At 42.5% G+C, this 25,952-nt stretch overlaps 4 protein-coding genes and 1 long non-coding RNA gene across 8 annotated transcripts; 2 read left to right on the forward strand and 3 right to left on the reverse strand.

Moving 5' to 3' along the window:
- Positions 1-1,601: 1,601 nt before the first annotated feature.
- LOC133161588 (INO80 complex subunit C-like) lies at positions 1,602-3,349 on the forward strand. The gene is made up of 5 exons (XM_061290181.1): positions 1,602-1,876; positions 2,157-2,279; positions 2,363-2,474; positions 2,657-2,724; positions 2,794-3,349. Exons 1-5 carry the CDS (start codon positions 1,703-1,705, stop codon positions 2,923-2,925), a joined length of 609 nt encoding a protein of 202 aa, XP_061146165.1. The 5' UTR covers positions 1,602-1,702; the 3' UTR covers positions 2,926-3,349.
- A 1,331-nt stretch (positions 3,350-4,680) lies between these two features.
- On the reverse strand, positions 4,681-9,525 carry LOC133161584 (E3 ubiquitin-protein ligase TRIM35-like). Of its 3 annotated transcripts, none has more exons than XM_061290174.1 (2): positions 9,396-9,525; positions 4,681-6,862 (listed from the first exon to the last, which is right to left on the reverse strand). In XM_061290174.1, the coding sequence occupies exon 2, from the start codon at positions 6,586-6,588 to the stop codon at positions 5,218-5,220; it is 1,371 nt and encodes a 456-aa protein (XP_061146158.1). In that variant the 5' UTR covers positions 6,589-6,862; positions 9,396-9,525; the 3' UTR covers positions 4,681-5,217. The 3 variants fall into 3 exon arrangements, with proteins under 3 accessions (XP_061146158.1, XP_061146159.1, XP_061146160.1); XM_061290175.1 differs by lacking the exon at positions 9,396-9,525 and adding an exon at positions 7,987-9,315; XM_061290176.1 differs by lacking the exon at positions 9,396-9,525 and having other exon boundaries at positions 4,681-6,045; positions 6,151-7,204.
- Positions 9,526-16,236: 6,711 nt separating this feature from the next.
- Positions 16,237-19,559, reverse strand: LOC133161309 (E3 ubiquitin-protein ligase TRIM35-like). 2 transcript variants are annotated; one of them, XM_061289725.1, is made up of 2 exons: positions 18,184-19,559; positions 16,237-18,078 (listed from the first exon to the last, which is right to left on the reverse strand). In XM_061289725.1, the coding sequence occupies exons 1-2, from the start codon at positions 18,619-18,621 to the stop codon at positions 17,248-17,250; spliced, it is 1,269 nt and encodes a 422-aa protein (XP_061145709.1). In that variant the 5' UTR covers positions 18,622-19,559; the 3' UTR covers positions 16,237-17,247. The 2 variants fall into 2 exon arrangements, with proteins under 2 accessions (XP_061145709.1, XP_061145708.1); XM_061289724.1 differs by having other exon boundaries at positions 16,240-19,554.
- A 3,370-nt stretch (positions 19,560-22,929) lies between these two features.
- LOC133161310 (INO80 complex subunit C-like) lies at positions 22,930-24,697 on the forward strand. The gene is made up of 5 exons (XM_061289726.1): positions 22,930-23,204; positions 23,484-23,606; positions 23,690-23,801; positions 23,986-24,053; positions 24,123-24,697. Exons 1-5 carry the CDS (start codon positions 23,031-23,033, stop codon positions 24,252-24,254), a joined length of 609 nt encoding a protein of 202 aa, XP_061145710.1. The 5' UTR covers positions 22,930-23,030; the 3' UTR covers positions 24,255-24,697.
- LOC133161311 (uncharacterized) lies at positions 23,420-24,487 on the reverse strand. Its single transcript, XR_009716055.1, has 4 exons — positions 24,347-24,487; positions 24,103-24,250; positions 23,633-23,714; positions 23,420-23,540 (listed from the first exon to the last, which is right to left on the reverse strand). It is a non-coding gene; the product is annotated as an uncharacterized LOC133161311 (long non-coding RNA).
- Positions 24,698-25,952: the final 1,255 nt, after the last annotated feature.

Genomic DNA, 25,952 nt, shown 5'->3' on the forward strand with positions numbered 1-25,952 from the left:
TGTAAGTCTGCAAACCAAACCCTATTGTAACTTGTTCAGAATTATCCATATTGATGATTATCTAAATAAAATAAGGGACAAATAATAACCTTATAAAACAAATAAACAAAAAGAGGACCAAATACACACTTCATACATAAAACCATGCAGGAAAAACAATTATGCATTCGAAAGAGGTCTCCTGTTTTGAAGTGGGCGGTAGAGACTTAAAACCGTCTTTTGACATTTCATAGAAGAGGCGCGGACTATCCATCCCTATTATAAACATTGACACACATCCAGCATGAGTCAACACGCAGATCAATAGATGGCTTTAGGCCTTGGCTTGTATGTTTGCCTCCTGAGTCACTAGAGCATGAAAAAGAGACAAACCTTTTACATAATGTGCTTTTAAATGTAACCTCATGTACAGTATGCGTGACAAATCCAAGCGAAGTGCCGTCGCTCGGTTTTGAAGGACGAGATAACGCAAAGCTCAGCATGGCATCCGGCGACAATTAAAACTGTCGGCTTTAGGAGAGCGGCAGCAAAATGAAAGCGATTGTTCAAACTGATCCTTTGCTTCCCTGGATTATCTTGTGTAGGTGGTATTTTCATAACGAAAATCTGCCGTTCCGTATGAAAGTTAAACATCATCCATAATACATTAGCATTTGTTTTCCAACTGTGCCCAACTATATATCATTTATTATTCACAGCAGCACGTTTAAAAATGAATAAGCAAATGTGCTTTTGAATCGGGATTTCGCATGCGATTTTCGACTCAAAAGTTTCTTCTTCTGTATTCACACTCACGCTGAGTCACACTAAGTCACCCAAATGACGGCAGTAGCTGTCCGTTAATCAAGGTCCCTGCAGTTGTTAAGGGATGCTGTGTTGAATTTAGATGTGGTGCTTCATTGTAGTGTGAGTCTGAAACCTGACAGGTTCTTTCCCAAGTGCAGGGTTATAGATACGCTAAAGGCGCTTTGCCATCAGAGGTGTTTGTGTGGAACGCTGTCAGATTGACAAGAGAGGGCCCACATATAGCTCCAAGGCGTAGCGCCCTACTCTAACCAATCGGCACATTACCGGAGGCAGTCGAGTCTTTCAAAGCTGTCCTGACAGGTATGGCTTGTTTTAGTTTATCTCTCGAGTTTGCGTTAAGCGAGATGGACTTGTCTTGTTTAATGTTTTACGGGTCAAAGGAAATGTCACTATCTTGCTGAACCACACCCACTTGGTCAGTTTACTTACAATTTACACAGGAAAAAAATGAAACAAAACAAAAAAAACAGTAATTTGGAAAAACATTAAAATTATTGTCATTTAATGCAACTCATTTAATTGACCTTACTATTTTATATATAGTCAATGTTCTGGTACATCCCTTTAGATGGCAGCAGTAAATAAGAAATAAACTCTTGGCTAGTGGGCGGAGCCTATCCCACTGAATGACCACGTACTTCCCCAACTTCATAATTTTTTTTTAAATTCATACAACTTAATTAGTGTTTTTTGTTATGACCGTAGTGCTTTAAATCTAAAATCTCACGATATTAAAAAACTGCAGATAAAAAAAAAAGCGTGCTGGTGTCACGTGCGCTTCAACGGAAGTTAAATTAATCAACATCCGGGTGAGCTGTCGTAGAGCGGCTTATGCTAATGCTACTGCTCATCCTCAAGTGAGAACACAGCATGTAAATTGACTGTATCACAACACATGGCATCTCAGATCCCGATTACGATCAAGAGCCAGCAGTTGGCCGCCGGCCCTGCAGCACTGCGGGGGAAGAAACGTCCCGGTAGTCCGGCGGTGTCCGCCGCCCAGCCAACCGGCGGGGGCACCAAGAAGAAGAAAGCTCCGCTAATGATGACACAACTCGCACCGAATCAGGTAGAAACAAAGATGCGACATAACTTTCTGCTCTTACACTTTGTGTGTATTTAGTTTTTCATTTCTCAGGTAAATAACACTCGACTCTCCTGCTATCACCTTATCTTTCCACAACAATTGGAATGAATAACTTAATATGTACCAATTGCACAATCATGTAATTTCATGTAAATCATTGTTGATTAAATGCCAACCCCCCCCCCCCCCCCATCTTACCTTACACTCTCTCATGATGTCATTTCCATTTCTGTTGACATTCCAAATTCTGTGTTCCAATCAGATGTCAGTGGTAGAAGTTGTCCCTGACATGAAGCCAGTTGGATTGGTGGAGAGCACGCTGTTAACAAGCACCAGCACAGAATCCACAGTAAAGCCACCACCTTTCAAGGACCCTTCATTTATGGTGAGTGCCATTTTGTTATTCAATACCTGTATGATCTTGTGGCCACATCTTAGAATGATCGTGTTATCTTTCCATCTTGGCAGCATTCTGGGATCGGCGGAGCGGCAGCTGGCAAAAAGAACAGAACCTGGAAGAATCTCAAACAAATCCTGGTTCTGGAACGTACTCTACCCTGGACGCTCGATGACCCGAACTGTAACTGAATCTCTTGATTTAATTCTACTCAGTGGTGATAAGTTCATATTAGAACCTAGAGAATGCAGAAGATTCATTGTGGTCCATCAGTTTGGTTTGATCATATTCAAACAGATTGAACATTTCAATAAAAGATTCTTGAAATAAAATACGAACCAATAATGTACCATTTCATTTTACAGACTACAACATTGATGCTCCTCCCTCTCTGAAACCATCCAAAAAATACTCAGACATCTCAGGACTACCCGTGAGTAACTTCCTGGCTCACCGTGCCGAGCCTTAAGAGAGTGACTTACTATTTCCTACTTTTGCTCAGGCAAGTTACACAGACCCGCAGACCAAACTTCGCTTCACCTCCACAGAGGAATTCTCCTACATCCGCCTCCTTCCCACAGATGTCGTCACAGGTTACCTGGCCCTGCGGAAGGCAACTTGCATCGTACCCTGACAGACAAGTCAGAATTGGATGCTTAAGATTGCCGGGAAATTCCCAACCAGAATGTGTGAATAGCACAGAAAGGACAAGAAGATTTTTTTTTACCTTGTTTTGCTGTGTTTCATTCGTTCTGTTCATTTCATCTGTGTTGAATAGATGGCAACTGGGCAGTTGTGGTTGTCTTCCCTCTTATTCCTGCAGGCTTCGTCAGTTCATGCATCAAGGCGAGATGGGACACTTGCAATGCTATGTGCGCCCCCTGGTGGATCTGGTGAACGCTCACTGTGAAAAAATAAAACTGTACATAAGTCCAAATAAAACAGCCACTTTGGCTCTTTCTGCTGAAACAAGTTCACATCCATCCATGTTAGTCAATTTGGAATGTTTAGTGAATTGTTTCACAGTTAAAAAAAATAAATAAAAGGGAATTCCTGAATTTTGGTGTCGGTTTTAGGATTGTAAAATATCACGTGGAAAAAAAAAAATCTTCACAGATCATTTTCACACAGAGGGACTTAATGGGTTTTCATTTAACATGTAATGGTTACGGATAATCGTTCCAATTTTTCACATCATACACCGAAAAGCAACATTTTACAGCATCCAGGTCCCCACTGTTAATGAAGTATTAGATGTTGTCGTTGGTTCCCACTCTTCAAATGTTCCATTCGGCGGCGTCATATTCTGTAATGCGCATTCGTCTGTATGAAGTCATGAGGGGGGGGTGAACTTGTCAGAATGAACTTGTCAGTCATTTGATGACATCTTGAGCAAAAGCTTCACGCATGAAGTGGCCAAGCAGAGTTGCGGTGACTCCAACTGGCCGTTAAAAACCGACGAATGTCCACATGGAGTCGTTTGTACGCGTATTGGAATATTTAGCTGGCTGATGAGCATTAACTTAAACTGTTAAACAGTCAGTCGATAAGGACCAGCTAGGCAGTGGATCAATACTTTTGTTACTTCACTGCTGGACTGTCACGCCGACACAGCAGCATACAAAGAGCGTTTGGCCACGAGGGCACCAGCCGGACGAAAAACGACAGCTAGCTAGCTAGCTAGGTGGTGCAAACACTGGATTCTTTCTGGATTCTACTGATGGGTCAGAGTATGACTACAACTTTAAATGGGACAGAAACACATACACACAACTATTGCGTGGTAAGCAGGCTGAGTGCACAAATAACGAGGATGTAAATGTTGACATTGGCCTTTAGTTGGCTCGAGCCGAAGAGGGAGCTGGAAATGCTCCCTGGTGGCACTGGCTGACCCACTTGTACGCAACTCTACCCCTGACGTGACTCGGGAGGAAAACCAGAGGCCACACACACACGCGCACGACTACAAATACACACACACACGCAAGCAAACCTACTGTACAAATACGGCTACAAACTTACATGCGTATGACAACGCAAATGCCGTTGATAGCGATCTCTCCCGGCTTCTTGTCCTTGTTTTCTTTTCTCTTCATCAGACCATCAGCCCTTATGATCCCACTATCTGATTTAGCTAAAGAGCCTGCATCATCCAATGTCACGCCAAGACTATAAACAACTGTAAACATTTTTTTCCCCCCAATACCAAATGTAGACGTTTATTGGTGCAAATAAAAGATACATGCCACTCAGCGCTGATTGAATACCAATTAGTAATCTTAACAGTGGTTTGCTTCCTTTCAGTACATCATTGCAAAAGCCTCAAAGCCATCCCATGAATCAAATGCACTTATCACAGTTCATGGAAAAGAAAGAAAAAAAACACATGGCTGTTATAAAGTTTTATGACGGAACCTCTATCTTGGTGATCCAGCAATAAAACTAATCTTTATTTATCTTTGTCATTCTTTCAGTTTCGAGTTTGAGATGCTGTGCTTTAATTAATAATTACTTGCTCTGTCATCCCCAAAAATAAACACATAACTATTTACCATCTTGTTTTATATATATAAAATACAAAGTATGGAGCATTTAGTTGAGTCATGCTTCCCCCTTTTAATTACAAAATGACAAATGGTAAACTCGTGAGCCAACAGTTGCAACATTGACAATGTAATCACATCATATTCTTCAGCTTGCTTTCGCCACACACTTTCTAATAGTCTTAACAAACAAATACAAATGATAAATGGTGCTCGTTAATGATCTAACAAGGTCTCAAACATTTTTCCCCACCTTCTGCACCGGCACAACGTTAACACTACGGAGAAGGAGGCATCATCATGTGGGAGATTCTAATTTCGCCAGTCTCGCGTCGTAATGACAGGAAAACATTGGACAGTCACAAAAAAGATCTCTGACATCATCACTGATTTTGAATCGTAACACAATGCGGAACTGGAAGTATTTTCAGAGGATTTTTATCCTTAGTGAAAAAGTAAGGGACTCGTTTCATGTCGGATGAAAAATCCCACTTGGAAATATCTACTTCATGCAATGAAGTACTTGTTAGAGATTCGGTGATTGAAAGTGATTTTTTGTTAGTGTCGATGTGAAATCGGATCCTCTTCAGTTTCACTGACGGATACCACGTTTCGGATTGTTTTGAAGAAAGTGTGTATTTATCATCTCGAAATGTGATCCAGAACCCCCATAGGACAAAGGACTTTTCCCACACCACCCCCAGCCGCCAGTCAGTGTTGTCTCCCACCTCAACATCCCAAACGTTCATCCCCGAGGTCAAAGCAGAACCGCACACAACGTCCTCCCAAAGCATCCCTGGATTTTGGGGACGCTGCTGTTCTGCATCAGCACTCACGCTGGTCAGATCTTCAGACAGACTGAGTTTTGCACCGGCTGAGGTAGGGTCCAGAATGACGGGACTGTAGGAAACAATCTCCTTCATTTTTTCCCACGCAGTGAACTTGAGGTTGCCCACGTGTTTGGCTTCATCCAGGAGAGATCCCAATAGGAGCTGCTCGGGCTTGTTGGAAGGCTTCTGCATTCTGGTCATCAAAGTCTGGAAGTTCTTCATGAAGGACAAGTTGTCAGACATCAGCTGCTCCTCTGCGGTTCTGATCATGTCTGAGAAAGCAACTATGTGCATGTCGAGAGCCTTAATTTCCTCCTTCATCATCTGAGTCTTGTTCCTCTCTTCGTCCCTCACAGCAGACAACCTGGCCTCCTCCTCAACCTGCAAGAAGTGACGAAGCTCCTCAAAATCCTTCTTAATCTTGCTTTCCACCTTCTCCCTCTGGACCTTGATGTAGTCTGAGAATTTATTGCAGTTGTCCCTTACCTTGGTATAATCTTTCAGTCTTTTCTTTGTATCCAACAGGACTTCCTGGAGTTTCACTTTGTTACTTTCTGCAACTTCATCAATGGGGCGGAACTTGTGATTGGCGTGGATTTCTGAATCTTTGCAGATGATGCACACAGGCTCCTGGTGGTCCAAACAGAAGAGTTTGAGTTTCTCCTTGTGCGAGCTGCAGATGTCCTTTAACTCGATTGAGGCTTGTGAAAAAGCCTCACACACGTTCTTCAGTGCCAAGTTCAAAGGCATATCGATGGAATTAAACTCTGTTCTACAGACTGGACAGGAGTAACTGCCTTTCTGTTCCCGCCATTTCTGGAGACAGCCTTTGCAGATGCTGTGAGTACACGGCATCATGACAGGATCTTTAAAGATCTCCAAACAGGCCGGACATTCGAGATTGGCCTTAACGTGGCTTGCCATGGTCCTGATGAAGATACTGCCTCAGCCCTCAAGCTTTCAAATGTTCACTCGCAGACAGCCTCTGTACGTCTGCCTGAGTGACTAGCGAAAGGATCGTTTTGTATCCAAGAAGTCCAAGAGTCCAAGTCTTGTTCCCTGAACTTCGGCTTTTATTGTCAGTCTTCAACCCATGACACATTGATCAGACTGGTCAGATGCAAAAGGGCTCCACCAGCAAAGAAGGCAGAGCGTCAGAGATCCCACTTCCTCCTTTTCTCGTCACTCCAACATTCTCCTGGAGTAGATCAGACAGAAACAAAAGCTAAAGAAACTGCTGCAAAGAAAAACAGAGCGACGCACATTTGACATATGCTGGTTACACGACACTGATAGCTATGAGTGACAATGACATTGTTTTGATATGGTCTAGATCAGTGTTTCCCAACCGCTGTGCCGCGGCACACAAGTGTGCCGTGACGAATCATCAGGTGTGCCGCCCAGTTTCGTCTAATTGGTTCAAAGTGAGAAGAATGTAGTGATAGACAGGGCAATTAAATGCTCTTCCAATAGAGGGCAGTGTATCAGCGCGATATGTCTCTTCTAGGAGTAGGAAGTTCATAGTTATCCTCGAGTGAGACCAGTGGTTCGGCGATCCTGTTTACAATGCGCTGCGCATTGTAAACAGGATCGCCGAACCACTGGTCAGTTCGCGCAAGGCCTAGTCAGCCACTTGCTAATCGTGCATGCGTGGAGAATCGGAGAATCTTGAGATTTCATATTGTGTCGGTCTGATTGTATTACATCGGCACATATTCCGTTAATGTGTGTGTTGCTGTGTGCTTTTGCTAACAGTGACAGACACTATGACGGTTGTGGTGCGTTTGCGGTCCAATGGAAATCAGAGCATGCAGTTCAACCGGAGAACCTGGATTGGTTATTTTTCACATACATAAAATAAACAGTCAAGTCGAGACACCTCGACTGTGATTGCCACTCAGCTGCTGTCAGAACAGCAGAGCTTCTTTAAAAGTGACTTTGTTCTTATTGTTGCAATATTTATAGACCAGGTCTAAAACAGTAAACAAAATCACGCTGATTATTTTATTTTAATCACAATCACTTTAAATAGTTTATTACTTACACCGTCTAAAACCTTTTTAAAAACTCACTTTTATTTAAAAAAAAAAGGAATACAATTTAAAGAATATTTAGTATTTATTTCTATTAAAATATTCAACTCTCCATACATATATATAGGAATAGGATTTTACGTCTTTCGTTGTAATATAACTGATTTTAATATTGGAGCATAACAGATTTTTGTTGGCGGTGTGCCGCGAGATTTTCTCCAATGAAAAGGTGTGCCGTGAGTGAAAAAAGGTTGGGAAACACTGGTCTAGATTTTGAGCGTTGCCATACCAAGAACTGAACCTGTGAAACAGGATCGGTGCTCGGACTGGTCCCTATGTTATGCCTGAGTCATTTGCTGCGCTTTATGAGTCACACAAAAATGGAACATATAAAAGAAAAAAATATTCTATGTAAGGCTTGTTAAAAGACCAAGCGGTTTCATTTTCACATTCAAGGCACAAAAGACACACAGGAAGAGCGACGTGAAAACGCCCGACTCGACCACCTGAAACAGATTTCCTGCTTGTGCTTACGGAACACATCTCTTTTAACTGTCAGTGTCGCAACGCATATTCGCCCCTAACCGACACTTCCCTTATCGGTGGGAATGTATCCAAACGTGGACCTTGGAAAATCTGCAAATGTCAATCATTTACAACTTTGTGTTCATCCGAAATCAATCAGCCTTTGTCCTTGGTCACACAAATACAGACGCTGATGAAAGGCAGTGAGAGAGATTGACAACTCAGTGCTGCTCATCTCACTGGATTAATCGTCTATTTTTGAAAAATCCACAGAGAATGAAGATCAGAGGCAACGTGACTCAGTGTGGGCATGGCCCGTGTATGTGTGTGTTCAATCTAATTCTTGGCCTACTTGAAAGCCAAGTCATCATTCTGCCCTACTGGGCTTTTCTATTGCCAACCTGTATGTGTTGTATTACAAAAAGCATGATATCATAAATCTCTTCCTGTCAGCCCACACATTCGCTATATGAGCGAGCAATGCTGCAGTGCGGCTTGCGTTTTCAGAATACCGACAAAAGGTGTGTGTGCCTGTCCTGTCCCCTTTCAACCGAGTCACGACCGCATATTTTATGTTGTCAAACGGGCACTTTTTATCGAAGTGCCTCCGGCTCCCCAGTAACGGGTTCAATAAGCCGGGGCGGAGGGACTCGTCCGTAGCTGACCACCCGAGTTAAATTAATTCTACCAGAATCAATGTAATTTCTATACGACGCCAACCCCTTTCAAGTCATCCGACGCGCAAGCCGAGTAACTCAATTCGAGACAAGTCGCCGGTATGACCGTGCCGTAATGATGGCTCCCTTCGGTTGTTTGATGCTGGTATTACGTTACGGATATTTTTTAGATGCCTTTGTTAAGACCTCCAGGATTCGTTAATTCACTAGAGCGCCCTCGCCCTAGCTGAGCTCAAGATAACTACTTCGAACCAGATCTGACAATTCCTGATGTTAAGGATTAAAGCTGTCTTCACTTTAAAAAGAATTGAACGGATTTAAAGAATGACTATGATAGGGAAATAAAGACATTTTAAAGTTGTAATTACCGCATATAAAACCATGCTCGACATAGTTAATACGAAATAATCGATACCGAATTAAGGCCCAAGAAGAGATTTAATGAATAAGCAAGAAAAAGAATTGCAAGTCGAAAAAACAAAATAACAAGACTCACCCAGACAGAACAAGAGAGGAGACTAAAGGTCTAAAATCCTATTTGGTTGAACAAGTCGACTTGTTCCAAAATCCTTCTTCAATCACCGGAAACAGGTGTTTCCTGTTTTGCTCGCTCTTTACTTCTAGTATCAGCCCTTAAGTCTTCTCTCAACTTAATGCATTCAGGTATGGATGGAACACCAATGTTAAATACAGGTTGGACAAAACATTGCAACATGAATCACATATATCTTGTCTAATAAAGATCAATCTCATCACATAATAGTACTTAACACAATAATGGGTTCTTCCAACCTAAACACATATATTGATATTGCTCAAGCTGTTGCATCTTAAAATGATGGCATAGCAAATTCATATTCCAAAATTGTGCGTATCTACGTGTTTGAACAGGTCGTGTCCTCCCAATTGCTAACTATTTAATTTGTTAGATTTGTTCATTTCCATCAGGTCACCCCTATGTCAAGCTTTAACACCATCTCCTGGTGAAATTTTGAACTACTACATGTTTTGGGATAGCCAATGTGCCTGGGCCAAATTCACTACCTAAGTTTACACCATCTCGTACCTCCATGTCACTTGACACTTCCTGTCAGCCCACACATTCGCTATATGAGCGAGCAATGCTGCAGTGCGGGTTGCGTTTTCAGAATACCGACAAAAGGTGTGTGTGCCTGTCCTGTCCCCTTTCAACCGAGTCACGACCGCATATTTTATGTCAATGAATTGTTTCGTAGGATTGTAAACAATGTGCACACACACCGCAACGGTGCTCAATGTCAGACTTGTGCTGCAATAATAAGCAAGTGAGAAAAGAAGTTCCCAAAAAAAAAAGTGACAGCATGAGCATATTTGACTCTGTAAACATGCTAACACAATAACGCATAAACATACTTGCAGAGCAGAGCAGAGCAGAGCAGAGGCTTTCCTCCAGTGTAATGAAACCTAAGCAGCCCATCTGTCTTCGGACGACTGCCAAGCAAGCATCTGGGATTGGGAGGAGGGAAAAATGTATTTCTGTGATCTTCAGCCAAATTAACCTGAAAATGATTTCACGGAGAAAAGTCACGGCTTATGTGAAGAATGTTGGATACCATTGGCGCGTATTCAAGTTTGCCAACGCCGTAACGCGTTCTTGTATGTGTTATGCGACACTGTGTGGAACATATGCCGTAACAGAGGGAGACGTAAAGTGTCATCTCTGGTGTTCGCAACAACAAAGTGCCATGTGGCCCTCCGTCTCTGCCTCCTTACGGGCTTTCCGACGTGGGAAAGGAAAACCACGCTAGGCCCGCAGCAGCGTATGAACTCTATAACACCCACGCTATGCAAAAAAAATAAAAACAGACCGATGGAAAGCGGGTGGGAAAAATAATGACAACAAGCGTATCACAGGGCAAATGTGACAGTAAATTGACAGTTCTGACCCAGGCAGCAATAAACAGGAATTCTACGAATAGAACTGGAGGAAAATTGGGAAGAAGGAGGCACCTTTCTTTGACCTGCCACTTTTGTCTCACAGTTTCTGCACCAAAAGGGCCACAACCTGTTGTGCTTCTACGAAGGGGCCACGGGAAGCTGTCACTAATCTGGACATAATCTATCTACCCAATGAGGGAGGCGAAGGTTGGAAGAGGAACAAACAGTGACTGCGAGAGCGACCCAAAAATGACAGGCACGGGGGAAGGAGTTACCAAGAGAAAGATAACCGCTTCCTGTTGACGCAGGGTGGAAAATACAGGACAAAGAGCAACAAGGCCACTCGGCCGTTTTTTGTACAAAGCAAATTGGGCCCGATGCCAATCTTTCCATGTTACTTTTTAGCCCCGGTCGAAGGAGGAAATACTTGATTTATTTTTGTATGCCTGACTGTTCGGGATGAAATGATGGAGGCAGTAGCAGCAGAACTAAATTCACTTTAAACTACGGATGCCTTTTTCCGCTAAAAACTATTTAGCAGTGTGACGCCGAAAACGAAGCTTCAAATTTGCTTCATGAACCAGATGGAGGGGCTTTTGACTTCTCTGAAAGCACACTGACAAACCAACAGTGTTATCCATAGAGGAGTCCAAAAGTGGTTCATGAAGCAAATTTGAAGCTTCGTTTGCCTATCACTACTTACTATCACAACACTTGCGGTGAAAGAAAATAATTTATTGTTCTCTGTAATTAGAAAACAATATTTGAAACAAATCATGTCCATCCCCAATGATGCATCCTCAAATGTCAGTGCGGATGTGAGTGTGTTCATTTGTAATTTATTCATGCTCGCATATCTCCTCTGCTGTTCCTGTTGTGGTAATAGGATCAAGAGTTTTTCCACTGCCCCAAGCTGTGAGCTCAACGCTCCCGGCAACATTTTCGATTCAGGACAGACTTCCTCGTGATTCGAATCAACATTTCATGCAATGGGAAATATGTGTTAGCTGCGTTAGCTGCAGTGACATTAATGAACGTCAACAAAAACTCGTGCAAAGTAATATAAAAGATCCAAATCTGAAAATGGCGAGCAGTAAAATATTTAGTTCCTTTGCATTGCAATTGTTTGTGTTGGTTTCAGTTTATGCGAGCGTCTCACTGCTTCAAACGGCAAATGTTGCTACATGTATGTTACATCACCCATCACAGCGAATTGAAGATAAACATGTTTGACATCCGGTTAAAATGTGCAAAGCGAGCCGCGCTTGTCTGAAGACAGCTTGTGAGAGAAGAAGCGGAAGGGATAAAGATTTCTGTTTACGTTTTTTTTTTTTTGTAATCAGCATCAGAGCCACACAAGATAACAGTCAGGATGGAAATATTCCCCGAGATGAAAATGTGACAGAACAAATGTTTTGGTCACTGCTCCCTAAGATGGCAGAAAAATCAGATTTCTTTTTTTTTTTTTTTTAAATACGACTTGCTTTGTGCTAAATTTAAAGCAGCACTTGGGCTGGTCTCAGTTGACAGATGTAATTCATCATTTACTTCAAATGATTCATATTTAGCACTGTAGCAGTCTAAAACGATCTAACCAGTTAGTCTTTTTTTCTTTCTTTATATGCCGGGCTCTTGTGACACCTCCCTCGTGCCTAATTAGAAAATTGACGTGCAACTACAAAACAGGCGTGACTTGGTGAAGGGTGGCCATCATTTCGTAAAGTTTTCATGAGATGTTACTTACTTACATAAAGACCCATTTGGAAAATATTGCACACTTTAAATGTGAATTTAATTTGTGTCAAGGATCCAAAAGTCATAGTAATCATCACCGGTGGGTGGGGCTCACCTTCGCTTGGACTTACAGCTTCTGAAGCAGTGAAGACGAAAGGCTCTGTGGGGAAAATGTGTACGAGGTTAGATATGTAAATATTTTTAAACCATTCCTAAACATGAAAAGAATATAACTCCAATTCTGTGTGTATTGACGGGAAAGTCTCCATTCTAACAGGCAGAGACACCTGCTAGAAAACCACTCTTAAAATATCCTGACCGAAGGCAATTTGATATGTGAGCAGCAGAGCTGCGGAGATCCCGTTGAATAAAAACGACCGGTGGAGTGTGCCGGGTCATCACAACAGGGTTGTGTAATATACCGAACGGCAAAAGCCCTACAAAAGCCGGAGAGCATTTTTCATCTCATCACATCTTGTGTATTAATATGACAGCATCTGTCGGTCAATGGTAGTCAGCGTGGTTATGTAACCGAAACTGTCTGCATTGACCACCACTGGGCCAGATCTGGTCCATGGGGCTGTGTTTAAAAAAACAAAACAAAAAAAAAACAGACACTCAATAGGCTATTAGCAGTTGCAAAATGCACAATCAATCACGGGGCAAAGACATAAACATACGCATGCTACTTCCTTTTCACAGCAGCACATCTCCAATATTCCATTTAAGCAGGTCCATCATGAGGTCGATATCATGCCCACACACAAGCTTTGATGAGAAGCACTGCTCTCCCTTCTAAATGAGCAATAAGCAAATTCATACAAATTCAACGCCAGCGGGCAAGCTCCAGTATGAAGCAATGACATGATGCAAAAAAATATATATATTATGTAGCATTTGATTTCAGGGGTTTGTCATGAAATATGGATTACTGCAGACAGAAGGTATTGGCAGTGATTCTTAAACACAAGCTTGGTGGAAATTTATAAAATACAAAATCCAAAGGGCCATTTGCGCCGTTGTGGGAGTGGACGCAGCCAGATGTTAATGGCTGCTCTCGCCACGAATGAATAAAAGGCCTATGTGGGTCCAACAAGGAAAGTTGAATTTTGGCCACAGCTGGGGTCTTTTTCCTCTGCTCTCATCGTCTCTCCTTCTCACTTTCCTCTATGTCGGAATCCCGCTGACATATATTGTTTAAAGTAAGGCTAAATGGAAAGCGATTAAAGTTACAAAAAAGACACATGAGGAGCTAAACAGCCTCGCGAGTGTACCTTGGAGGAGAGTAGTTACACAATGGAAAGTAGTTGTTTGGGTTTACAAAGCCTAATTAGAAGCAACCCGGGAGAGGTAAACAAAGGGAACACTTGCTAATTAAAAATGGTTTGAGCTGTATGGGGTCGAATATTATAGCTTTTGAAAAAGCAATTCTGCAAATATTGTCATACTGAAAATGTAGCATGAAAACAAAAATAGTTAATTTCCAATAGGTTTGGATCAGAACAAAAGTACCGACGGCGACAAAAAGGTGAAAAGCAGAGTGTTTAAAAGCTGTCAGCCAGCTACCAACACGATTCGTTTTCAGCTTCAAAGTGAGAATTGTGAGCCAAATCTCAATAAATCCTCTCGGGCTTTTCCAGATTGAGCTTCTGTGCAGATAAGCAGCGGAGTGCCTCGGTGTTTGTTAAGTGTTCCTGCTCCTGCTGCTACTGACAAGCGAGTTTCCATCCAACCCCGAGCGGCACTTCCGCCTCTGGCCTTGACCTTGGCGTCACAAGATGGAGCTCTGCAACGTGGCAGCTGCTTAACAGTCACGTTGACTCCAAAATATGACTAAAAAAAAATATTCTTTGCACATTGCAGTCAAGTCTGGTTATTAAATTGAATATTGTAACTAGGTGAAGCTAGGTGAAGCCTTTCATCATTACTCTGAGGCAAGCTGCGATAAATCCTGAGATTTATGTGAGAGCTTTAGTTCTGAGACGCTTTGTTTCCCAAAAGGGCCACGACATCAACGGAAGTAAATCAGAAGCATGGGAGACCACACCGGCTTAAATTAAACAGCGGCAACATTAACTTTTGTGGAGAAAGCTGCACAGCAATGGCAAAAATGAATCGACCAAAAACAGAAGGTAATTTGATTAAAAAAAATAATAATAAAAAAATAATTTTTTGATAGAATTTAAAATAGCATTTAAATATGATGACTGAAACTCAAGGTGAGTGGAAATGCACAACGCATGGGATTGTCTTATAAATTCCAATTTCTTAATTAAAAATCATTTTATTTTTTGCCTTAAAGTGTAATAATAACAAATTCAACTAGATTAACTCATCCCACAATTCTCGCAGTACACGTGGACAGATTAGAGCAAAAGTATCTGGCGATGGGTGTGTCGAAGAAACGTGAAAATAAATCATGACCTCAGTGTCAATGGGAGCGATTCAAATGGGCACGCAAGCGTTGAAGGTAAACGGAGACATCTGTGCGAACGTGTGTGTCACACAGCCCTTACTTTCGCCCAGAGTCAGCAGAAAGTGGATATATTCTACATACAAAAAAAAAAAATGGGGGATGGGAAACAGCAAGGCTGTCGCTATGGAAACTATGCCATTTTCCAGTCGGCTGCTATCTCAGGAATTAAGATTAAAAGATTAAAGTCCCAATGATCGTCACACACACACCTGGGTGTGGTGAAATTTGTCCTCTGCATTTAACCCATCCCCGTGTGATTTTAATCCATCCCCTGGGGGAGAGGGGAGCAGTGAGCAGCAGCGGTGCCGCGCTCGGGAATCAGTTGGTGATCTAACCCCCCAATTCCAACCCTTAATGCTGAGTGCCAAGCAGGGAGGCAATGGGTCCCATTTTTATAGTCTTTGGTATGACCCGGCCGGGGTTTGAACCCACAACCTTCCAGCCTCAGGGCGGACACTCTACCACTAGGCCACTGAGCTGGTGCTGAAACAGCTGTCGTGAGCAACATACAGATGTCACGAAGCAGGAAACCCCATGCAACTGGAAAGGGTTACTGGGCGCGACCTCGCCTGGCAGCCGATCTCCACCTTGGTTCCCACTCTTCAAATGTTCCATTCGGCGGCGTCATATTCTGTAATGCGCATTCGTCCGTATGAAGTCATGAGGGGGGGGGGGGGGGGAATGAACTTGTCAGTCATTTGATGACAGCTTGAGCAAAAGCTTCACGCATGAAGTGGCCAAGCAGAGTTGCGGTGACTCCAACTGGCCGTTAAAAAACAACGAATGTCCACATGGAGTCGTTTGTACGCGTATTGGAATATTTAGCTGGCTGATGAGCATTAAATTAAACTGTTAAACAGTCAGTCGATAAGAACCAGCTAGGCAGGGGATCAATACCTTTGTTACTTCACTGCTGGACTGTCACGCCGACACAGCAGCATACAAAAAGCGTTTGGCACCAGCCGGACCGAAAACGACAGCTAGCTAGCTAGCTAGCTAGGTGGTGCGAACACTGGATTCTATCTGGATTCCAGTGATGGGTCTGAGTATGACTAAAACTTTAAATGGGACAGAAACAGAGTTGAAACACATACACACAACTATTGCGTGGTAAGCAGGCTGAGTGCACAAATAACGAGGATGTAAATGTTGACATTGGCCTTTAGTTGGCTCGAGCCAAAGAGGGAGCTGGAAATGCTCCCTGGTGGCACTGGCTGACCCACTTGTACGCAACTCTACCCCTGACGTGACTCCGAGGAAAACCAGAGGCCACACACACACGCGCACGACTACAAATACACACACACACGCAGGCAAAGCTACTGTGCAAATACGGCTACAAACTTACATGCGTACGACAACACAAATGCCGTTGATAGCGATCTCTCCCGGCTTCTTGTCCTTGTTTTCTTTTCTCTTCATCAGACCATCAGCCCTTATGATCCCACTATCTGATTTAGCTAAAGAGCCTGCATCATCCAATGTCACGCCAAGACTATAAACAACTGTAAACATTTTTTTCCCCCCAATACCAAATGTAGACGTTTATTGGTGCAAATAAAAGATACATGCCACTCAGCGCTGATTGAATACCAATTAGTAATCTTAACAGTGGTTTGCTTCCTTTCAGTACATCATTGCAAAAGCATCAGAGCCATCCCATGAATCAAATGCACTTATCACAGTTCATGGAAAAGAAAAGAAAAAAAACACATGGCAGTTACAAAGTTTTATGACGGAACCTCTGTATCTTGGTGATAATAAACCTTGGAGCAATAAACCTTATCTTTATCATTCTTTCAGTTTCGAGTTGAGATGCTGTGCTTTAATTAATAATTACTAGCTTTGTCGTTCAAAAATTAACAGATTTACAATACAAAGTATGGAGCATTTAGTTGAGTCGTGCTTCCCCTTTTTAATTACAAAATGACAAATGGTAAACTCGTGAGCCAACAGTGGCGACATTGACAATGTAATCACATCATATTCTTCAGCTTGCTTTCGGCACACACTTTCTAATAGTCTAAACAAACAAATACAAATGATCAATGGTGCTCGTTAATTATCTAACAAGATCTCAAACATTTTTCCCACCTTCTGCACCGGCACAACGTTAACACTACGGAGAAGGAGGCATCATCATGTGGGAGATTCTAATTTCGCCAGTCTCGCGTCGTAATGACAGGAAAACATCGGACAGTCCCATCAAAAATCTCTGACATCACTGATTTTGAATCGTAACACAATGCGGAACTGGAAGTATTTTCAGAGGATTTTTATCATCGGTTACAAAGTAGGGGACTAGTTTCACATCGGCGGGTAAATCTTCCCACTCGGAAATATCTGCTTCATGCAATAAAGTATTTGTTAGAGATTCGGTGATTGAAAGTGATTTTTTGTTAATGTCCACGTGAAATCGGATCCTCTTCAGTTTCACTGAAGGATACCACGTTTCGGATTGTTTTGAAGAAAGTGTGTATTTATCATCTTGAAATGTGATCCAGAACCCGTGTAGGACAAAGGACTTTTCATACACCACCCCCAGCCGCCAGTCAGTGTTGTCTCCCACCTCAACATCCCAAATGTTTATCCCCGAGGTCAAAGCAGAACCGCACACAGTGTACTTCGAAACAATCTCTGGAATTTGGGAACACTGGTGTTCTTCATCAGCACTCACGCTGGTCAGATCTTCAGACAGACTGAGTTTTACACCGGCTGCGGCAGGGTCCAGAATGACGGGACTGTAGGAAACAATCTTTTTCATTTTTTCCCACGCAGTGAACTTGAGGTTGCCCACGTGTTTGGCTTCATCCAGGAGAGATCCCCTTGGGAGCCGCTCGGGGTTGTCGGAAGGCTTCTGCATTCTGGTCATCAAAGTCTGGAAGTTCTTCACGAGGGAAAGGTCGTCAGACATCAGCTGCTCCTCTGCGGTTTTGATCATGTCTGAGAGAGTGGCCATGTTTGTGCTGAGAGCCTTAATTTTCTCCTTGATCATCTGAGTCTTGTTCCTCTCTTCCTCCCTCACAGCAGACAACCTGGCCTCCTCCTCAACCTGCAAGAAGTGACGAAGCTCCTCAAAACCCTTCTTAATCTTGCTTTCCACCTTCTCCCTCTGGAACGTGATGTAGTCGGAGAATTCATTGCAGTTGTCCCTTACCTGGGTATAATCTTTCAGTCTTTTCTTTACATCCAGCAGGACTTCCTGGAGTTTCACTTTGTTACTTTCTGCAACTTCATCAATGGGGCGGAACTTGTGATTGGCGTGGATTTCTGAATCTTTGCAGATGAGGCACACAAGCTCCTGGTGGTCCAAACAGAAGAGTTTGAGTTTCTCTTTGTGCAAGCTGCAGATGTCCTTTAACTCGATTGAGGAGAGTGAAAAAGCCTCACACACGTTCCTCAGTGCCAAGTTCATAGGCAAATCGATGGATTGAAACTCAGTTCTACAGACTGGACAGGAGTGACCGCCTTTCTCTTTCCGCCATTCCTGGAGACAGCCTTTGCAGATGCTGTGAGTACACGGCAGCATGACAGGATCTTTAAAGATCTCCAAACAGGCCGGACATTGGAGATTGGCCTCAACGTGGCTTGCCATGGTCCAGATGAAGATACCGCCTCAGCCTTCAAGCTTTCAAATGTTCACTCGCAGACAGCCTCAGTACGTCTGCCTGAGTGACTAGCGAAAGGATCGTTTCGTATCCAAGAAGTCCAAGAGTCCAAGTCTTGCTCCCTGGACTTCGGCTTTTATTGTCAGTCTTCAACCCATGACACATTGATAAGACTAACCTTATCCAAATATATGGCTGTATTATTGCAGTGCCAAAGTGCACCGCTAAACGAGATAACGACCCAGTTCAGGGTGTGTCAGGGCAAAGAAATCGCGATTTGGATATAAAAATAACCGTTCAGCCCTCCTCTCACCTCACAACAACCAACACGCACAAAGAGATTAAGAATGCGACAAACAAGGAGCTAAACACTCTATGTCCATCAACATTAAATGATTGAAGTGGCCGGCTAAAAAAATTGTCAGGGATCACGTTTTCTTCATTTAATGATCCGCTGGTGCTTTGCAAGACTGATTAATAGGCTGCCTGCTCACCAACGTCTGAAAACAAGTCCAGTTCAAGTCCCCAAGCGAATAACAAACTTGTTCATCTCTCTGACAGCATAACAATTGAATAAACTTGCTTCCCACTCTTCAAATGTTCCATTCGGCAGCGTCATATTCTGTAATGCGCATTCGTCCGTATGAAGTCATGAGAGGGAAAAAAAAAAATGAACTTGTCAGTCATTTAATGACATCTTGAGCAAACGCTTCACGCATGAAGTGGCCAAGCAGAGTTGCGGTGACTCCAACTGGCCGTTAAAAACCAACGGCGGACGAATGTCCACATGGAGTCGTTTGTGCGCGTATTGAAATATTTAGCTGGCTGATGAGCATTAACTTAAACTGTTAAACAGTCAGTCGATAAGGACCAGCTAGGCAGTGGATCAATACCTTTGTTACTTTACTGCTGGGCTGTCACGCCGACACAGCAGCATACAAAGAGCGTTTGGCCACGAGGGCACCAGCCGGACGAAAAACGACAGCTAGCTAGCTAGCTAGCTAGGTGGTGCAAACACTGGATTCTTTCTGGATTCTACTGATGGGTCAGAGTATGGCTAAAACTTTAAATGGGAGTTGAAACACATACACACAACTATTGCGTAGTAAGTAGGTTGAGTGCACAAATAACGAGGATGTAAATGTTGACATTGGCCTTTAGTTGGCTTGAGCCAAAGAGGGAGCTGGAAATGCTCCCTGGTGGCACTGGCTGACCCACTTGTACGCAACTCTACCCCTGACTTGACTCAGAGGAAAACCAGAGGCCACACACACACGCGCACGACTACAAATACACATACACACGCAAGCAAACCTACTGTACAAATACGGCTACAAACTTACATGCGCACGACAACGCAAATGCCGTTGATAGCGATCTCTCCCGGCTTCTTCTCCTTGTTTTCTTTTCTCTTCATCAGACCATCAGCCCTTATGATCCCACTATCTGCTTTAGCTAAAGAGCCTGCATCATCCAATGTCACGCCAAGACTATAAACAACTGTAAACATTTTTTCCCCCAATACATGGCTGTTATAAAGTTTTATGACGGAACCTCTGATCCAGCAATAAACCTTATCTTTATTTATCTTTGTCATTCTTTTAGTTTTGAGTTGAGATGCTGTGCTTTAATTAATAATTACTAGCGTTGTCATCCAAAAATTAACACGTAACTATTTACAATCTTGTTTTTTTTATATATACAATACAAAGTATGGAGCATTTAGTTGAGTCGTGCTTCCCCTTTTTAATTACAAAAGGACAAATGGTAAACTCGTGAGCCAACAGTTGCGACATTGACAATGTAATCACATCATATTCTTCAGCTTGCTTTCGGCACACACTTTCTAATAGTCTAAACAAACAAATACAAATGATCAATGGTGCTCGTTAATTATCTAACAAGATCTCAAACATTTTTCCCACCTTCTGCACCGGCACAACGTTAACACTACGGAGAAGGAGCCATCATCATGTGGGAGATTCTAATTTCGCCAGTCTCGCGTCGAAAAAAAAAAAAAAAGAAGCTTAACGTAAGGCGTGGGCCGTCACACACACATTTACGCGGGTGGCGTCCGTCGACGAGAGCCGTAACGAGTCGGGACATCCATGAGGGGAGACGGGCGGATACGGAGGGTCGCAGGGGGAGAGGAGTCCGCGGCTGACTGAGGTCCGTCCCTCGCGGCGGCCTGGGGGGCGGACGTGCAGACTCTGGCTGGCCGGGTTCTTGTGAGGGAGGGAGGGAAGAAAAGGAAGGATTTGGCTGCTGCTGCTGATGATGTGCGGAGCGATGTGCAGGCTGCCAGCATCATTGCTCATCCCTCCCTTCGCGCTCTCAACCCGGAAGAAAAAAAAAACGCATGATTGAGCCCATAATCGGATTCATATTTTAAAAAAAGAAACCTATCCATCTCACTTATATGGAACTGGATTTGAGCAATTCCATTTAGACTCTCCCCATCCATTTTCCATACTTCACTAGGATAGACAAAAAAGATTCTGAAGGCACAGAAAAAAATGTTAAAGTATTTTTTTTCCTGTTATTTGCGACAATTGACCATGCAAACTTTCTCACAACGACCCTAACATCTTTATAACTCACTTGAAAAATCTAATCTTTTTGAGAGGGGACGTAAAAACAATCCTGAGCGGTTCAGATAATGAATGGATGGATGAAAGTAATAAATAAACAACTGATGAACCGTAGTTTTGTAAGTGTGCAAACCAAACCCTCCTGTAACTTGTTCAGAACTATCCAAATTGACGATTATCTAAATAAAACAAGGGACAAACTATAATAACCTTATAAAACAAATAAAAAAAATAGGACCAAATACAGACTTCATACATAAAACCATGCAGGAAAAACAATTATGCATTCGAAAGAGGCCTCCTGTTTTGAAGTGGGCGGTAGAGACTTAAAACCGTCTTTTGACATTTCATAGAAGAGGCGCGGACTATCCATCCCTATTATAAACATTGACACACATCCAGCATGAGTCAACACGCAGATCAATAGATGGCTTTAGGCCTTGGCTTGTATGTTTGCCTCCTGAGTCACTAGAGCATGAAAAAGAGACAAACCTTTTACATAATGTGCTTTTAAATGTAACCTCATGTACAGTATGCGTGACGAATCCAAGCGAAGTGCCGTCGCTCGGTTTTGAAGGACGAGATAACGGAAAGCTCAGTATGGCATCCGACGACAATTAAAACTGTCGGCTTTAGCAGAGCGGCAGCAAAATGAAAGCGATTGTTCAAACTGATCCTTTGCTTCCCTGGATTATCTTGTGTAGGTGGTATTTCCATAACGAAAATCTGCAGTTCCGTAAGAAAGTTAAACATCATCCATAATACATTAGCATTTGTTTTCCAACTGTGCCCAACTATATATCATTTATTATTCACAGCAGCACGTTTAAAAATGAATAAGGCACCTTCTAAAAAAATTTGCTTATGAATCGGCATTTCGCATGCGATTTTCGACTCAAAAGTTTCTTCTTCTGTATTCACACTCACACTGAGTCACACTAAGTCACCCAAATGACAGCAGTAGCTGTCCGTTAATCAAGGTCCCTGCAGTTGTTAAGGGATGCTGTGTTGAATTTAGATGCGGTGTTTCATTGTAGTGTGAGTCTGAAACCTGACAGGTTCTTTCCCAAGTGCAGGGTTATAGATACGCTAAAGGCGCTTTGCCATCAGAGGTGTTTGTGTGGAACGCTGTCAGATTGACAAGAGAGGGCCCACATATAGCTCCAAGGCGTAGCGTCCTACTCTAACCAATCGGCACGTTACCGGAGGCAGTCGAGTCTTTCAAAGCTGTCCTGACAGGTATGGCTTGTTTTAGTTTATCTCTCGAGTTTGCGTTAAGCGAGATGGACTTGTCTTGTTTAATGTTTTACGGGTCAAAGGAAATATCACTATCTTGCTGAACCACACCCACTTGGTCAGTTTACTTACAATTTACACAGTAAAAAAAATGAAACAAAACAAAAAACAGTCATTTGGAAAAACATTAAAATTAGTGTCATTTAATGCAACTCATTTAATTTACCTTACTATTTTATATATAGTCAATGTTGTGGTACATTCCTTTAGATGGCAGCAGTAAATAAGAAATAAACTCTTGGCTAGTGGGCGGAGCCTATCCCACTGACTGACCGCGCACCTCCCCAACTTAATTAGTGTTTTTTGTTATGACCGTAGTGCTTTAAATCTAAAATCTCACGATATTAAATTACTGCACATTAAAAAAAAAAGCGTGCTGGTGTCACGTGCGCTTCAACGGAAGTTAAATTAATCAACATCCGGGTGAACTGTCATAGAGCGGCTTATGCTAATGCTACTGCTCATCGTCGAGTGAGAACACAGCATGTAAATTGACTGTATCACAACACATGGCATCTCAGATCCCGATTACGATCAAGAGCCAGCAGTTGGCCGCCGGCCCTGCAGCACTGCGGGGGAAGAAACGTCCCGGTAGTCCGGCGGTGTCCGCCGCCCAGCCAACCGGCGGGGGCACCAAGAAGAAGAAAGCTCCGCTAATGATGACACAACTCGCACCGAATCAGGTAGAAACAAAGATGCGACATAACTTTCTGCTCTTACACTTTGTGTGTATTTAGTTTTTCATTTCTCAGGTAAATAACACTCGAATCCCCTGCTATCACCTTATCTTTCCACAACAATTGGAATGAATAACTTCATTTGTACCAATTGCACAATCATGTTTTTCATGTAAATCATTGTTGATTAAATGCCAAGCCCCCCCCCCCCCCCATCTTACCTTACATTCTCTCAAGATGTCATTTCCATTTCTGTTGACATTCCAAAGTCTGTGTTCCAATCAGATGTCAGTAGTAGAAGTTGTCCCTGACATGAAGCCGGTTGGAATGGTGGAGAGCACGCTGTTAACAAGCACCAGCACAGAATCCACAGTAAAGCCACCACCTTTCAAGGACCCTTCATTTATGGTGAGTGCCATTTTGTTATTCAATACCTGTATGATCTTGTGGCCACATCTTAGAATGATGGTGTTATCTTTCCATCTTGGCAGCACTCTGGCATCGGCGGAGCGGCAGCTGGCAAAAAGAACAGAACCTGGAAGAATCTCAAACAAATTCTGGTTCTGGAACGTACTCTACCCTGGACGCTCGATGACCCGAACTGTAACTGAATCTCTTGATTTAATTCTACTCAGTGGTGATAAGTTCATATTAGAACCTAGAGAATGCAGAAGATTCATCGTGGTCCATCACAGTTTTGTTTGATCACATTCAAACAGATTGAACATTTCAATAAAAGATTCTTGAAATAAAATACGAACCAATAATGTACCATTTCATTTTACAGACTACAACATTGATGCTCCTCCCTCTCTGAAACCATCCAAAAAATACTCGGACATCTCAGGACTACCCGTGAGTAACTTCCTGGCCCACCGTGCTGAGCCTTAAGAGAGTGACTTACTATTTCCTACTTTTGCTCAGGCAAGTTACACAGACCCGCAGACCAAACTTCGCTTCACCTCCACAGAGGAATTCTCCTACATCCGCCTCCTTCCCACAGATGTCGTCACAGGTTACCTGGCCCTGCGGAAGGCAACTTGCATCGTACCCTGACAGACAAGTCAGAATTGGATGGTTAAGATTGACGGGGAATTCCCAACCAGAATGTGTGAATAGCACAGAGAGGACAAGAAGATGTTTTTTACCTTGTTTTGCTGTGTTTCATTCGTTCTGTTCATTTCATCTGTGTTGAATAGATGGCAACTGGGCAGTTGTGGTTGTCTTCCCTCTTATTCTTGCAGGCTTCGTCAGTTCATGCACCAAGGCGAGATGGGACACTTGCAATGCTATGTGCGCCCCCTGGTGGATCTGGTGAACGCTCACTGTGAAAAAATAAAACTGTACATAAGTCCAAATAAAACAGCCACTTTGGCTCTTTCTGCTGAAACAAGTTTACATCCATCCTTGTTAGTCACTTTGGAATGTTTAGTGAATTGTTTCACAGTTAAAAAAATAAATGTAAGCGAAAAAAAAAAAAATGAAAGCGAATTCTTGAATTTTGGTGTCTGTTTTAAGATTGTAAAATATCACATGAAAAAAAAAAAATCTTCACAGATAATTTTCACACAGAAGGACTTAATGGGATTTCATTTAACATGTAATGGTTACGGATAATCGTTCCAATTTTTCACATCATACACCGAAAAGCAACATTTTACAGCATCCAGGTCCCCACTGTTAATGAAGTATTAGGTGTTGTCGTCAGCAGCAGTGGTCACTGTCTCACTGCTGTGGGCCCTCAGGCCAAGCTGATGGTGGCACTCTAGTACATCTGTTCACGTTCCAGCAGCACTTTCATTCCTGCTGTGGCATCAAAACCTCAACGCGGTGATTAATGAGGGGGCAGGACAGGTTGTGCCAACACAGCATGCCACCCGATCGCGCGTCTGTGTTGCGTGCGTACACATTTTAGGGTTGCTGTGCTAGGGCTTTGCAGCCAACCAATTACAGCGGATGAATTATAATTGTGGTTGAAGTTTGCAGTGCTGTAAAAACGACACTTCATCATAACTGATTCGGAATCGGTTTTGTTTAATAAAGAACACGAGTGATTAAATATCAAAAACTGATTTCAGTGCCATGCAGTGAAGTTAAATAGCAACAATCGCAACTATTATTATTATTATCTATTCAGATTTTGTACAGAAAAGTCAGAGAAAAATCTAATTAACCTAAGTACTATAGAGGATAGATACATTTTTAAACAAATTGGGTTATTTTTTACTCAACTGTTTTCAGAGTGTAGCCTAATCAACAGTACAAATTAATTTGTAATTTTATTTTTAGTTTATTTTTAATTTAACTTGTTTTTTCAACTTAACATTTATTGGAATTCATACAAGTATCTGTACTACTTAACTACAGGGGGTGTGTATTTTCGCCACCGTCTGAAACGCGCCATTTGTAATAAAAAACAAAACAAAAAACCTTATCTCCAGAAAACGTAAACTCAGGACTCTCCTGCAATTCCACCTGTCACCACTAGAGTGCGGTAGAAATCCGTTTATTCTACTTCCACATAGACGCGGATGGCAGTAATAGCTTTAATTTTATGTCCCAATATCAATCAGTGTTAGTGAAACAATCAATATAAGTTCATATAGCAAAAAAAAAAAAAAAAAGGCTAATCACATTACTGGTATTAAATTGGATACACAACACAGTATTTTGCACAACATAGTAAGCCTAGCATCATTAAGGAGCTAATAGTGTCTCATCATGCTTTTCTTGAGAACACTATAGTCCAGAACA

Source organism: Syngnathus typhle, linkage group LG10 (assembly GCF_033458585.1).
Source record: "Syngnathus typhle isolate RoL2023-S1 ecotype Sweden linkage group LG10, RoL_Styp_1.0, whole genome shotgun sequence".
NCBI lineage: Eukaryota > Metazoa > Chordata > Actinopteri > Syngnathiformes > Syngnathidae > Syngnathus > Syngnathus typhle.

Excerpts from the sequence above, each read along its gene's own strand:
- LOC133161584 (XM_061290174.1), bottom strand. The coding sequence starts at position 6,588 with ATGGCAAGCCACGTTAAGGCCAATCTCGAATGTCCGGCCTGTTTGGAG.
- LOC133161588 (XM_061290181.1), top strand. The coding sequence starts at position 1,703 with ATGGCATCTCAGATCCCGATTACGATCAAGAGCCAGCAGTTGGCCGCC. Across the intron at positions 1,877-2,156 it reads CACAACTCGCACCGAATCAG|ATGTCAGTGGTAGAAGTTGT; the intron begins GTAGAAACAAAG and ends TGTTCCAATCAG. Across the intron at positions 2,725-2,793 it reads CAGACATCTCAGGACTACCC|GCAAGTTACACAGACCCGCA; the intron begins GTGAGTAACTTC and ends ACTTTTGCTCAG.
- LOC133161310 (XM_061289726.1), top strand. The coding sequence starts at position 23,031 with ATGGCATCTCAGATCCCGATTACGATCAAGAGCCAGCAGTTGGCCGCC. Across the intron at positions 23,607-23,689 it reads TCAAGGACCCTTCATTTATG|CACTCTGGCATCGGCGGAGC; the intron begins GTGAGTGCCATT and ends CCATCTTGGCAG. Across the intron at positions 23,802-23,985 it reads GACGCTCGATGACCCGAACT|ACTACAACATTGATGCTCCT; the intron begins GTAACTGAATCT and ends TTCATTTTACAG.
- LOC133161309 (XM_061289724.1), bottom strand. The coding sequence starts at position 18,621 with ATGGCAAGCCACGTTGAGGCCAATCTCCAATGTCCGGCCTGTTTGGAG.